Below are 15,701 nucleotides of genomic sequence, written 5' to 3'. Positions count from 1 at the left end.
CTCCCTCTTCCTGCCTCCACACACCTTTTCTGCCCTCTGAAATCTGACATGTATATAATGATGTTTTTGGGATCTAAAAGTCGTATTCCTATTAACTTCCAGTGTAGTGGTGCTACGTCATACCAGCCGGATTTCTGCCTGCTTGAACGCCAATAACTCAGATGCACATTAAATTACCCAGGGAATCGATAGAACATTACTTAGAGATGCACAAAAACAATATAAAATAAAAAATTGGTGAACCTTTCCTTTTAACATTGTCACATTTTACAGTGCATTCGGAAAGTATTCAGACCCCTTGACTTTTTCCACATTTTGTTACGTTAGTCTTATACTGAAATTGATTTAAATAGTTTTTTTCCCTCATCAATCTATACACATAATGACAAAGCAAAAACAAGTTTTAAGAAATGTTTGCAAATGTATTAAAAATAAACTGAAATATGACATTTACATACACTACCGGTCAAAAGTTTTAGACCACCTACTCATTCAAGAGTTTTTTTTTTTTCTTCTTTATTTTTACTATTTTCTACATTGTAGAATAATAGTGAAGACATCAAAACTATGAAATAACACATATGGAATCATGTAGTAAGCAAAGTGTTAAAATTACAATATTTGAGATTCTTCAAATAGCCACCCTTTGCCTTGATGACCGCTTTGCATACTCTTGGCATTCTCTCAACCAGCTTCATGAGGTAGTCACCTGAAATGCATTTCAATTAACAGGTGTGCCTTCTTAAAAGTTAGTGTGGAATTTATTTCCTTAATGCGTTTGAGCCAATCAGTTGTGTTGTGACAAGGTAGGGGGGGTATACAGAAGATATCCCTATTTGGTAAAAGACCAAGTCCATATTATGGCAAGAACAGCTCAAATAAGCAAAGAGAAATGACAGTCCATCATTACTTTAAGACATGGTCAGTCAATACGGAAAATTTCAAGAACTTAGAAAGTTTCTTCAAGTTCAGTCGCAAAAACCATCAAGCGCTATGATGAAACTGGCTCTCATGAGGACCGCCACAGGAATGGAAGACCCAGAGTTACCTCTGCTGCAGAGGATAAGTTCATTAATTACCAGCCTCAAATTGCAGCCCAAATAAATGCTTCAGAGTTCAAGTAACAGACACATCTCAACATCAACTGTTAAGAGGGGACTGTGTGAATCAGGCCTTCACACCACTACTAAAGGACACCAATAAGAAGAAGAGACTTGCTTGGGCCAAGAAACACGAGCAATGGACGTTAGACCGGTGGAAATGTGTCCTTTTGGTCTGGAGTCCAAATTGGAGATTTTTGGTTCCAACCACCGTGTCTTTGTGAGACAAGGTGTGGGTGAATAGATGCTCTCTGCATGTGTAGTTCCCACCGTAAAGCATGGAGGAGGAGGTGTTATGGTGTGGGTGGGCTTTGCTGGTTACACGGTCTATAATTTATTCATACTTCAAGGCACACTTAACCAGCATGGCTACCACTGCATTCTGCAGCGATACGCCATCCCATCTGGTTTGCGCTTAGTGGGACTATCGTTTGTTTTTCAACAGGACAATGACCCGACACACCTCCAGGCTGTGTAAGGGATATTTTACCAAGAAGGAGAGTGATGGAGTACTGCATCAGATGACCTGGCCTCCACAATCCCCCGACCTCAACCAAATTGAGATGGTTTGGGATGAGTCGGACTGCAGAGTGAAGGAAAAGCAGCCAACAAGTGCTCAGCATATGTGGGAACTCCTTCAAGACTGTTGGAAAAGCATTCCAGGTGAAGCTGGTTGAGAGAATGCCAAGAGTGTGCATAGCTGTCATCAAGGCAAAGGGTGGCTATTTGAAGAATCTCAAATTCTTGGTTACTACATGATTCCATATGTGTTATTTCATAGTTTTGATGTCTTCTACTGTTTTACAACGTAGACAATTAGTAAAAATAAAGAAACCCTTGAATGAGTAGGTGTTCTAAAACTTTTGACCGGTAGTGTAATTATTCACACCCTTTACTCAGTACTTTTGTTGAAGCCCCTTTGGCAGCGATTACAGCCTCAAGTCTTTTTGGATATGACGCTACAGGCTTGGCACACCTGTATTTGGACATTCAAGGACATTCAGAGACTTGTCCCGACGCCACTCCTGCATTGTCTTGGCTGTGTGCTAAGGGTCGTTTGTCCAGTTGGAAGGTGAACCTTCGCCCCAGTCTGAGGTCCTGAGCGCTCTGGAGCAGGTTTTCATCAAGGATCTCTCTGTACTTTGTTCCGTTCATCTTTCCCTCAATCCGGACTAGTCTCCCAGTCCCTGCCGCTGAAAACATCCCTGCAGCATGATGCTGCCACCACCATGCTTCACCGTAGGGATGGTGCCAGGTTTCCTCCAGATGTGACTCTTGACATTCAGGCCAAAGAGTTCAATCTTGGTTTCATCAAATCAGATAATCTTGTTTCTCATGGTCACCTCCCTGACCAAGGCCCTTCTCCCCCGATTGCTCAGTTTGGCCGGGCAGCCAGCTCTAGGAAGACTCTTGGTGATTCCAAACATCTTCCATTTAAGAACAATGGAGGCCACTGTGTTCTTAGGGACTTTCAATGCTGCAGAAATGTTTTGGTACCCTTCCCCAGATCTGTGCCTCGACACAATCCTGTCTAGGAGCTCTACGGACAATTCCTTTGACCTCATGGCTTGGTTTTTGCTCTTACATGCACTGGCAACTTTGGGACCTTTTTTATATAGACAGGTGTATGCCTTTCCAAATCATCATGTCCAATCAATTGAATTTACCACAGGTGGACTCCAATCAAGTTGTAGAAACATCTCAAGGATGATCCATTGAAACACGATGCACCTGAGCTCAATTTCGAGTCTCATAGCAAAGGGTCTGAATACTTATGTAAATAAGGTATTTATGTTTTTTTATTTTTAATAAAGTTGGCAAAAAAAATTACCTGTTTTCGCTTTGTCATTATGGGGTATTGTGTGTAGATTGAGGAACATTTTTGTATTTAATCAATTTTAGAATAAGGCTGTAACATAACAAAATGTTGAAAAAAGGAAGGGGTTTTAATATTTTTCAAATGCGCTGTACATTGGGGAAATGTTTTTTTCTAATGTTGACCTAAATCTATGGTTCATTTGGTTGTTTCTTATGTGATTAGGGCAAGTTTCAGTGGTTTCAAAGTCTTCCCTTTATTTTCATTAGCCATTTTATTGTTTTTGTTTTGTCACGACTTTACAGTCCAATAACATTCATATAATAATACATCTCTAGTCTAGATAGATATGTTTTCTATAAGCGTATGTCTTTGGCCATTTTGGTAATGATAACATACCAGGCTCCTGCTATCTTTAAAAGGCCCAACAGGATGTATCTGCTGCTGCAGTCAAGTGCCCCCTGAAACATTATCAAGAGTGGCCTGTTTCTCACAATGGAACTTAATTTCATGAACAATAACACACACAAAACACACCACTTTCCCTTCCAAAAAACTGAATTCAGCTTGTGAGGTTACAGGCCGTGTTTGTAATGTAACTTGCGGATTTGAAAATACAGGTAAAGGTACTTTGATTAAGAAGGATGAGTGGCCATTTTACAATACTATTGGTGGCCATTTTCTATTTCTACAGCAGACTTGACAGTGACGTAACGCAAGGCTAATCAACAAAAGAGTGTTTGGGGGGGGTGGGAAGAGGACGTGACTTCATGCCACACTACATGAGCTATTTTGGCAAAACACGAGTTCTGGACGAAGTGGAGACAACACAAGATGATATTCCATTGAATGTCCATAGATAGACATTAGTCATGGGCAGCGACAATGGTCAACTTATGATGACGCTTTCTTATGTCATGACCAGCATGTGACCACTGACCAGGGCCTGAGTCCATGATACATTCTCTAGGTAATGACCCTGAGAGACCAAAACATCCCCATACAACTCATGAATCATTACTGATGTGATGGGTCCTCTCCCACTCCTCACTCTACATACAAACCCCCATCCGCCTACACGCCACTCAAGCAACCTATACATTCCCAATTAAGTGTATTAATCAGTGAGAGGCAGCCATTACAGCATCGTTCCTATTGATCTGTTGTTTGATGTAGCCTGCTGTTAATGCCCCTGTTTTTAACCAGCCCTTTACTCTATGTGCTGACACAGCCCCTCTTTAGTGTGTGTGTGTGTGTGTGTGTGTGTGTGTGTGTGTGTGTGTGTGTGTGTGTGTTTGTCTCTCTTATTTGAGATCATAATGACCTTAATGACCACAGGCAGATCTGAGGGTGTTGAGAGGGCTTGCAGACTAAATAATGGCTCTTGACCTGTGGCGCTGGACCAGACTAGCTGTGTGACCGGTAGGAGGGGAATTGGCCCTAAGGCTCTTGCTCTTCAACAACCAGTAACAGGGGCCTCTTGTATGCATCTGCTGATGAGGGCAGGGGGGGCCTGGTGATGTGAGCGGGGAGGAGGCTGCTGATGAGTCCTGGACTTCCTGACGGGCCGCGCCCAGGTGGTGAAGGTAGGAAACAACACCTCCGCTTTGCTGATCTTCAACACTGGGGCCCCACAAGGGTGCGTGCTCAGCCCCCTCCTGTACTCCCTGTTCACCCATGACTGCGTGGCCAAGCACACCTCCAACTCAATCAAGTTTGCAGATGACACAACAGTAGTAGGCTTGATTACCAACAATGACGAGACAGCCTACAGGGAGGAGGTGAGGGCTCTGAGTGTGGTGCCAGGTAAATAACCTCTCACTCAACGTCAACAAAACAAAGGAGATGATCGTGGACTTCAGGAAACAGCAGAGGGTGTACCCCCCTATCCACATCGACGGGACGGCAGTGGAGAAGGTGGAAAGCTTCAAGTTCCTTGGCATACACACCCACGCAGACAGTGTGGTGAAGAAGGCGCAACAGAGCCTCTTCAACCTCAGGAGGCTGAAGAAATGTGTCTTGAGACCTAAAACCCTCAAACTTTTACAGATTCACAATTGAGAGCATCCTGTCGGGCTGTATCACCGCCTGGAACAGCAACTGCACCGCCCGCAACGGCAGGGCTCTCCAGAGGGTGGTGCGGTCTGCCGACCGCATTACCGGGGGCAAACTACCCGCTCTCCAGGACACCTACATTACCCAATGTCACAGGAAGGCCAAAAAGATCATCAAGGACATCAACCACCCGAGCCACTGCCTGTTCACCCTGCTATCATCCAGAAGGCGAGGTCAGTACAGGTGCATCAAAGATGGGACCGAGAGACTGAAAATAACCATTACTAGCACTTTAGAGGCTGCTGCTGTCTATTGAAATCACTGGACATTTTAAGAAATGGAACACTACTCACTTTAATAATGTTTACATATCTTGCATTACTCATCTCATGTGTATATACTATATTCTACTGTATCTTAGTCCATGCCGCTCTGTCGTTGCTCGTCCATATATGGATATATTCTTAATTCCATTCCTTACTTAGATTTGTGTGTATTGGGTATATGTTGTGATTTGTGAAATTGTTAGATATTACTGCACTGTCAGAGCTAGAAGCACAAGCATTTCGCTACACCCGCAATAACATCTGCTAAACACGTGTATGTGACAAATAAAATGTGATTTGATTTGGGGGGGCCTGCTTATGAGAGCGGGTGGGGGGGCTTCTGATGAGGGCGGGGGAGGGGGGGGGCGCTGATGAGGGCAGGTGGGGCTCCTGGTGATGAGTTGTCTAGCCCCACTCAGATGATCAGATGTGTAGGAAGGGGACAGTCCCAGTGTCTTTTTAATGTCCCTGAAGGGACTGTTCAAGAAAGAGACAGAGGTCAGGCCTATAGTATGACTGGTCAAGGAAGTGATTGATAGCGGACTGACTTTGGATCAGTTGTTGTTGGTTGGGTTTAAGCTTTAGCCTACAAAGCAGATTGAATGGAATGTTAGCTGTGACCAGGTTTGGACCATATGCACCAGACCCCCAAGTTTATTTTTGGCAAGCCAGATGTTCCAGCCCCTAGCCAGGGGCTAATTAAGGAAAAGGAGTTTTAGTTTCGACCTCCACACTGATTTAAGATCAACATGTGTTGATGTTATTTGCACGGCTTTAAAGTTAGAAAGATTTAAAGTCTGAGTTGACGTTTTAGACGCGCTACGGTCAGCCATTTGGCACGCGCACACTTTTGATTTCATCAGTTCTAAAAGTGTATGGCCAATTGAATCAGTAGGAGAGATGGGGAAAAGGTTTTAGCTGATTTAACTTATGAAGGAGGGAGATGCCAATGTGACTTTGGCAGTTTTTAAAGGGCACACTTCCAATACTTTACTTTTCAGCAGTGGGGCAAGGACACTGGCTGCACAGGAGAGCAGTGTTGTGGGTTGGACGTGTTTAAAGCTGCAGTGAGTGAGGCTAAACACGTGTAAATGGTTATGCTTTTTACAGGTGTTATTGTTGGATTGTGGCCTTGGCTCTTAGGCCCTGGTGTTGACATTCTTGGAGGAATTAGGTCATGATTGGAGGATCCCTGAGTTTCTACTCTGATTCCAGACCTCCGTACCCTCTCTCTGCTTTCTCTCCATCAAGCCCAGACCAGCTCCACATGTTTCCAGGGGGGGGAAATATGAAAGGAAATATATATATATATATTTTCGCGCTCTGATTTGAATTACTTTGGAGTTTCGGTAATGATCTGATGTTTTTCAAAACAATTTTTAAAGATATTTAAATGAAATTGTTTTGAGCAGAGCTTTTTGCAAGTTATTCACTTATAACAGGACCGCTGGGATGCACAGCAAGAGTATAACACTGTTAATGTACTTGAAATTGTTTGTATTCCAGGTTTTTCACATTTTAAGAGTGATTTGTATTAAGAATAGTAGCACTGTATACACTTAGTGTAAATACAGGGATGATGTTATAAATAAATTACAGTAGTAATGTGAGTGCTATTCCTAATTAGACTCATTATCGGTTAGGTTTGCCCTTAAGAGACATTTCTTAAATGTACCACAAGTTAACTGCCATGCGCTCGCTCGCTCGCTCTCTCTCTCTTTCTCCCTCACTCTTTCTCTACTGAATCTGTCAGGAAGAGAGGGAGAGAAAAAGAGGTGGAGCGAGGGAGAGATGTGGGCATGTAATGACCTTTTTAAAGAGGGAGTTGAGGCTTGGCAAAGATGAAAGCAGAGAAGAGGAATGGTAAGCAGTAAATGTGTCGAGGGAGCGGGACGGGAGGCGGGGCAGGGGAGCTGGACAGGGCAGAGGGGGCCGGGGAGTGGGAGGGGAGCAGGGCAGGGGACAGGGAGGGGTGAAAGAGACTGGCGGATAGATGGAAGGAGGGAGAAAGCTGGACACTGGAAACTTGTGTGCCTCCTGCGGAGTGGGAATGGGATAGAGGGAGCGCGCGCGCAAGAGAGAGGTGTGTGGGAGGAGAGATGAGCTTGGGTTCCACAGATCCTCTCAGTCTGTAGGAGGATATCCTGAGATAGTTGTCTCTCACCCTCTCTGTCTCCCTGCCTGGCTTCAAACAGCTTTGTTTATATACTGTAGACAGGCACCTCTCTCTCTTTTAGATCACTAGAGTTCACTCGCTCCCCTCCTGTTCTCTTCTCTCCAGCTGGATGAGGAACTGAAAGGTAATCTGCTTTTTCCTCCTCTGAAATGTAATTCTCCTTGCGTTTGTGTGTGTGTGTTAGCGTGTGTGTGTTCATGTATTGATTCTCGTGAAGTGGAACATTAACAAATGGACTGTCTGTATTGATGGATACTTATTGTATTTACTAAGATATTTCCTTTGAGAACATTCAGTACTTTTGCTTTTAGTCAGTGGTCATGGATTATGGGCAATTCCACGCAATTTCTTATTTTGGACATCTTACCAAGAAGCACACCTGAAGACTTAGGGATTGTAGTACATTCATTTCATCTGAATTGACTGTAGTGTAACGGTAGCCACATGATGGACAAGATAGCTTTTTGAATGGAATGATGGTTCTATAGATTTCCTAAGCTGTAGTATGACTACCGGTATGTATCCCCTGTAGTATGGTATCCGTGGTGATGGAATGGTGTTATCCTGTCCCTACACTACCAACACCTGAATTGGGAATCTCTCCATCTAAAACTCTTACTCATCAACTTGAATTTCTTTACAAAACCTCCTTAACGTGACCTGAGGGGAAATGACTGCCTAGAACTAAGTGTGTCTGTGTCACACATGTTTTTACTGATCTCACACTTCTGGATTTCACCTTATAAGGCTTCTTTCATTTTGGGTTTGAGCCAGATGTGTTTTTTGATGTTTTGGAGGTTGGGGATGAACCACTGTGAATCAACCGAGGTGACTTAGTATGTCTACTATTGACTCTGTTCTAGAAAAATAACCAGGGCCAGTATTTTCAAAGCGTCTCAGAGTAGGAGTGTTTATCTAGGATCCAGTTTTCTCTTTTTAAGATCATAACATTTATGGACAGAGAGAAGACCTGATCCTAGATCAGCACTCCTACTCTGAGATGTTTTGTGAATACTGGATCTGACTTATGTCCCCTCAGTTGCCAGCATCATAGCAGGTGATGTCGCTGTTGTTCAGAGACAGTGAAGAGTTGTATTAGTCGTATGTATGGGATATGCATGGTGTACATCCTCCAACGTAATGCTTATGTGCTGATAAGCTGTAACATACACAGAGACACACACACACACACACACACACACACACACACAAACCTGCTCTTCAACAAGCACGGCATATTTCTTTGTGTCAACAGACCAGACTTACACCTGGAATTGTTATTTTATCCTGCTCACATGAATTCCTAGAACAAAGTTGTGTGTTCATTTGAATTGTCATGATATCTGTGTGTTTTTAAGCATATATCAATATGGATAGTTATAGGCTCAAAGTGTTCTTAGCTTATTCTTTGCCTTGGTGCACTCGACCACCCATCATACTAGCTACTCTTCCTGTAATGGACAGCATACTATAGGCCTATATGTTATTCTGGGAAATCTCACGTGATAACATGAGGAGCGTGAGGTAGAGGGGCACCCAAGGGAACAAAAACGCATTAAAACAAAGTTCCGCTCCATTCGGACCCCCAGCATGCATCACTCTAATCAATAACATCCCCCTAAGTGTGGCCAGGGCCAGCTTCCTGGAATATACACACACACACACACACACACACACACACACACACACACACCAATATTTGAATGCAAAACAAGAAGGCATGTTTTTCCCTGAATACTGATGTGCTTCAGGCCCCATGTGAGCTTGCAAACAATATCGTCCATTGTGCAGCAAATTAACAAATGGAATTTTTACAGAATTTAATGAAATTGGGAAGGTTTCCATGCTGAGTAGATAGTAGGAAATCCCTAAGAGGCCTTCCCCTCGCCTCCTATTCATGTTCCTCCTCCGGCTGTAAAGGGGGAGATAAGGGTGTGTGTGAGAGAGACACTGCCCTCATTACTCTGCCACGTTCCTTTCCCATCCTATCATCATGGACCAGGAACCTGCTATCCCAGCATTGACCTGGCCCATCAGATCAGACATCAGACCCAATCAGACAGGGGGGCCAACCGTACAGGTATATGAGGGCAACAGACCACAACCAGGTACTGCTCTCCTGACCACTCATAACTCTGCCTGTCTGAAATGAAAGGACTTGTGACGTCACCAAGCCTCTCTGTTATTAGGAGTTATAATGGGAACCAGACTGTGACTGGAAGCAGGTAGACCTGTGGGAAAGACATGGCTTTAGGAGTGGGGATGGACTCCGTATGATGGTGTATGGGTTTGTTTATGTCAAGGCGTGATCACGCGTATGCACACAGCACATAGCCTAAAATTAGGATGGGTAGCTGGCAGCCCAGATGTAGACCTGCGGATAAATTTCCCCAAAATTGGGGGAAGTCAATAGTGGTCTCAAATTCAATTATTAATCAAATGTATTTATAAAGCCCTTTTTACATCAGCAGATGTCACAAAGTGCTATACAGAAACCCAGCCTAAAACCCCAACACGGCAAGCGATGTAGATGCACGGACATCAGACGCCAAATTAAGGTTGAGCGTTAGAATAGTAGAATACACAAGGTGCAATTTTGAAATTTGGTTGCATTAGCTGTTTGTCTCTTATGTCAGTCACTCAATAAGCCCATGTCAGCGGAATTTTTTTTGATTTGTAAATTAGTCTAGCCAGCTATCTAAACTGCTAACATGCTCATACATGTGAAGTGGTGCACAGCCACCCTCATTCATAGTGGTGGAAAAAGTACCCAGTTGTCATACTAGAGTAAAAGTAAAGACACTGTACCGAAATAGATGATTACTCAAGTAAAAGTTACCCAGTAAAATACTACTTGAGTAAAAGTATCTGGTTTTAAATGTGCTTAAGTACAGTGGTGGAAAAAGTACTCAATTGTCATACTTGAGTAAAAGTATAAAGTAAAATTAAATGCTATAGGCCTACATAATATTCCTTATATTAACATACCAGATGGCATGATTTTTATTTATTTACGGACAGACAGGAGCACACTCCAACACAGATATAATTTACAAATGCAGTATTTGTGTTTAGTGAGTCCGCCAGATCAGTTGACAATGCGTTATATTGATAGGTGTGTGTGAGCTGGACCAGGTTGCTGTCCTGCCTGAACATTCTAAATGTAACTAGTACTTTTTGGTGTCAGGAATTTAGTGAAGTAAAAGTTGTCAAAAATATAAATAGTAAAGTACAGATAACCAAAAAAAAAAGGACTTAAGTAGTACTTTAAAGTATTCATACTGAAGTACTTTACACCACTGCTCATTCGTGTACATACGCAGCTTATAGGAGCTCCATCTGCAACTTGCGTTTTTCTAATGAGTAGTTTCCTGCTAGTCTTATTGTCTGTTTATGATCCTGCAAGTTATGTATTTATCACTGTTGTTTTCCAAAGTCCAGACGTTAATTACAGCCCAGTTTCATGTTAAGTTATGTGGTTTCAGTTTGCTATTATTGACAGTTTGTTTAGAAACATTTTGCTGCTTTCATTATTTCATGTAGCTAAAGTATCTGCTGTTTGATTCTCTGAGTGGATGCAGTGTTTAGGAGTGAATAAGGGAGAACTCCCTCCCAGAAAGATGTTTATCACAGATATAAACTGTGGTCGAGTGCCTAAAGTAGTTTCTTTCTTTATTAGGAATGGTGATTCAGCCCCACCAAATTCATTTCTGCATGCGTAATGGTTTCTATGATTCACAGTGTGACATGCTAGCCTAAGTGATACTGGGCTCATTTTGCAATGAAAGATAATATAATCACCCTTAGACAAGCCCCCCCAGCTCCTCCACTGTCTTTACTAGGGCCATAGAGAGTTAAATTCCCCTCATATAGTTTCCAGTGTCTGTTATCTAGGTGTGTGTGTGTGTGTATATATATATATATATTACTTTCTAAAGTACAGGGGATTTGAAAAGTGTATGTCTGACGTAGCCTATTTATATTTCTCAAAGTATGAATCTGGTATTTTGAAATCTATGTTTTTCACAATTAAGCCAATTCTGGTGTTACAAAAAATGGTCTACAATCTCCTCCCCACCTCCCAATACCAGCCTATTGACTTAGTGACCTTCTCCCTCCCCACCCCAGGAAGGAGCAGTACCAGGGGAAAGGCCTACGAGGCAGAATGAGTTCCAGGAGGACCAGGCCCCCTACCTCTCCTAGCCCACCGGAGCGGCCGGCGGCGCGGGACTCCCAGGACTCCATGGAGGACTACTGGAGTGAAGTGAAGAACATCGAGGAAGACGGCCAGCGGGGCCACGAGGACCTGCTGGAGAGGGGGAGTATGGACGGTAGGCTACATACTTACAAGGAAATTGTGCTTTTAGCCATTTATAGACCTAGGGTGCAGTGGTCTAAGGCACAGTGGTCTAAGGCACTGCGCCACTACAGATCCTGGTTCGAATCCAGGCTCTGTCGTAGCCGGCCGCGACCGGGAGACCCATGGGGCGGCGCACAATTGGCCCAGTGTCGTCCAGGGTAGGGGAGGGAATGGCCGGCAGGGATGTAGCTCAGTTGGTAGAGCATGGCGTTTGCAACGCCAGGGTTGTGGGTTCGTTTCCCACGGGGGGCCAGTATGAAAAAATAAATAAAAAATAATAATGTATGCACTCACTTAACTGTAAGTCGCTCTGGATAAGAGCGTCTGCTAAATGACTAAAATGTATTGAGTTGGGCTCAATTCCAGTTCAATTCCATTAAGGAAATATGAAATGGAATGGACCCCAACTCTTGGTGTGCTCTTTTGGAGTCCTTGCCATAGAGATGGATACAAATGCAGATTCTGATAGATGCTATGGATACGGATTTATCTCTGACTCGTCCTCTACATTCCAGAGGTGGAGCTTGAGGAGGCGTGGCTTCAGGAGGCGGGTCTGTCCACACTGGTGTCGGGGGCGTTGGGGGAGGGGCCTGCGGAGGCGCTGCTCTCCACACTGACGCGCTCGCAGGCAGCCATGGTGAAGAAACGTGTGGACAACTATACCCTGACCATGAGGAAGAGGAACAAGCAGCCGACCAGACATGTCCGAGACGTCTTCTCCACGCCAGACACATCGGTGAGACAAATGGCTGGGCATCATTTATTATCCATATAAAATATACGTCTACGGCGCTTTGGGTTAAGCACTTAGCAATTATGTTTATGGAGTTTGAGTCTGTATATTTCCCATTGAAATCCTAAAATGTCTCATGTCTGGCCCTTTGTACGCTATAACTGGTGCCTCTGCCCCTCAGTGCCCCTATGGCCTCAGTTCATCTGGATATAGTATTCTCAGCTGTGCTACTGATCCTCTGGCAGAGCCAGACAAGCCTCTGTAATGTCAGTACGTATCCTAATCCTGTGTGTCAGAGATGAACTAGAGTAAGGAGAGGAGTCCAGTAGACGTGCTTCCGATACTCAGGATGTCACCCCCCCAGCCCTAAAACACCAATCCAGTTGGTATGGGCCAGAACCATTATAGGCATAGATGCATATATACTTTGCTCTGGCACGGGCAATTGTTAGAGGAGCGGGGGTGGATGGTGGAAACACGATGAGCTCTTGCTCATTCTTGCCCAGCTCTATAACTCAGCTCTCAGCTGGTGGGGGCAGCTGTCCCCTCTTTCTCCAGAAATATAACTGCCCCACTGACTGACTGACTGACTGGTAGCTGGAATGTGAAGGAGGGTTTACATGACAAGGGCAACAAGGAAGTCCCATTCTGTTTTCAGATGGCGGTGCACTGAACACTGCTGAGATCAAATGGCGTCATATAGCACAGCAGCGTTGTAATTCTGTAGAAGGGTTGGTCATATATCGGGTAGCAAGCCCACAGATTGTGTTCGGCCTAGTGGATTCTTTGCAGTTGTCTATCATGGGAAGTGCCCCTGTCAGCACTGCTGTGTGGCGGTGACAGGAGCCTCTAGGGTGAGTCACAGATCTGGCAGGGGGCACAGGATTATGAGTCACACCACTCAGTCCCAGTTGGGATGACAGCTGAGTCCGGGACACAGAAAGCCTTCACCCTACTCCAGCTAAAATACTGTCTTACTGGCAGGCCCCGCAGACTACTGGCAGACCCCGCAGACTACTGGCAGACCCCGCAGACTACTGGCAGGCCCCGCAGACTACTGGCAGGCCCCACAGACTACTAGCAGGCCCCACAGACTACAGGCAGGCTACTGGCAGGCCCCACAGACTACTAGCAGGCCCCACAGACTACTAGCAGGCCCCACAGACTACTAGCAGGCCCCACAGACTACTGGCAGGCCCCACAGACTACTAGCAGGCCCCACAGACTACAGGCAGGCTACTGGCAGGCCCCACAGACTACTGGCAGGCCCCACAGACTACTAGCAGACTACTGGCAGGCCCCACAGACTACTGGCAGACTACTGGCAGGCCCCACAGACTACTGGCAGACTACTGGCAGGCCCCACAGACTACTGGCAGGCCCCACAGACTACTGGCAGACTACTGGCAGGCCCCACAGACTACTGGCAGACTACTGGCAGGCCCCACAGACTACTGGCAGACTACTGGCAGGCCCCACAGACTACTGGCAGGCCCCACAGGCTACTGGCAGACTACTGGCAGGCCCCACAGACTACTGGCAGGCCCCACAGACTACTGGCAGGCCCCACAGACTACTGGCAGACTACTGGCAGGCCCCACAGACTACTGGCAGACTACTGGCAGGCCCCACAGACTACTGGCAGGCCCCACAGGCTACTGGCAGGTCCACAGACGAATGGCAGACTACTGGCAGACTACTAGCAGGCCCCACAGACTACTGGCAGACTACTAGCAGGCCCCACAGACCACTGGCAGACTACTGGCAGGCCCCACAGACTACTGTTGGTGTTTTAGTAGGATTAGGGAAATGAATTAAGGCCTCAAGGACATTGAACTGGGCCGTAAACAAATCTAGACGCATAAAAAAAGGGCATCAAGTCTGGACGAGGATAGATTAGACCATGGCCACTTTTGTCATAATCTAACAGTGAAAGATGGTGGTGCCTCTCTTTGTGTTTGGTTGGTGTATTGTAAGGGGACAGCATTGGAAAGAAAAAGCAAATATAGTCATTTTAATTGCTTACCATGACATCAAATTCTATTTGTCACGTACACAGTTTACAGCTGGTAGAAAAGGTGCAGAGAAACGCTTGTGTGCTAGTTCCCTCAACATTGCAGTACAAGTATACCATGACATATACAGTACCATTGTGTATTTAGGTGTACCGTATGTATTTACATGGCTATATTATGGACTCAAGCTCTTTCTCTGTCTGTGAAATGACTCCCGAGTGGCACAGTGGTCTAAGGGAATGGCCGGCAGGGATGTAGCTCAGTTGGTGGAGCATGGCGTTTGCAACGCCAGGGTTGTGGGTTCGATTCCCACGGGGGGCCAGTATGAAAAAAATAAAATGCACTCACTAACTGTAAGTCGCTCTGGATAAGGGCGTATGCTAAATGACTAAAATGTAAATGAATCTTTAGGTACATGTAGCCTACAGTATCTAGCCTGTATTTCTATGTCCTAGTGCTGCTGACCATGAGGTTTGGTTTCCAGCCAATTCTGCGAGCGTTGTCCGTAACCGTTGACCATGCTTATTTCACTGACTAGTATGTGTACAACAAAACAAAACAGCTGTCTCTATTGAACGCTCCTTTGTTCCATTGATATCCACTTTCCTCTCAGCAAATGTACTGCGTAGCCATAATATGGAAGTCAATGCATAGGAATCAAACCACCGTATCCCTCATCGCTGTTCAGACATCTGGTACTGCGTCTGATACTGCTGGTGTTTAGTTCAGTTCACAGCAATGTCTGTGATTGTTTAGAATAATCTAACACTAACTCATTTCACCATAGTTGAATGCTAAAGCACCATCCATCTTTTCATGCGTCCCACTTCAAAAAGCTTATGTTTACCTGTTGATCATACTTGTTTTGTGACACAAACTCCACACACATCGAATGAGCATAAATGATGATCATGTATGTCCCCTGTCCTTTTAGCCGGTTGATCCCATACCCTCGGTGTCCTCCAAGTCACCCAATGGACACATGCCTTCCAGATGCATCCACCGGACGTCTTCTAGAGGTGAGTCTATCGTCTCTCAATATGTTACCACCATTTTAATGTCCCCTGTTAGTTTGGTTTGATGTGGTTGGCTGGAGTTACCCATTGTGAAGTAACCGCTC

The 15,701-nt window shown here is 44.9% G+C and overlaps 1 protein-coding gene across 4 annotated transcripts in view; it reads left to right on the top strand.

Annotated features, from left to right (window-relative positions):
• Nucleotides 1-15,701, top strand: part of LOC121549660 (rho GTPase-activating protein 18-like) — a 38,279-nt gene that overhangs the window by 11,874 nt on the left and 10,704 nt on the right. For 3 of the 4 annotated variants that reach the window (XM_041861454.2, XM_041861457.2, XM_041861455.2), the window contains exons 2-4: nt 11,602-11,804; nt 12,349-12,569; nt 15,516-15,600. In XM_041861454.2, the coding sequence (XP_041717388.2) occupies nt 11,602-11,804; nt 12,349-12,569; nt 15,516-15,600 (509 nt within the window). Of the gene's footprint in view, nt 1-7,367; nt 7,598-11,601; nt 11,805-12,348; nt 12,570-15,515; nt 15,601-15,701 lie in introns of those variants that run through there. The other variant, XM_041861456.2, reaches the window with a different exon arrangement.

The sequence above is a fragment of the Coregonus clupeaformis genome, chromosome 34 (genome assembly GCF_020615455.1).
Source record: "Coregonus clupeaformis isolate EN_2021a chromosome 34, ASM2061545v1, whole genome shotgun sequence".
In the NCBI taxonomy this organism is placed as follows: Eukaryota; Metazoa; Chordata; class Actinopteri; order Salmoniformes; family Salmonidae; genus Coregonus; species Coregonus clupeaformis.
Note: the sequence above shows the minus strand (reverse complement) of the source record. Positions and strands in the feature narration are given on the sequence as shown.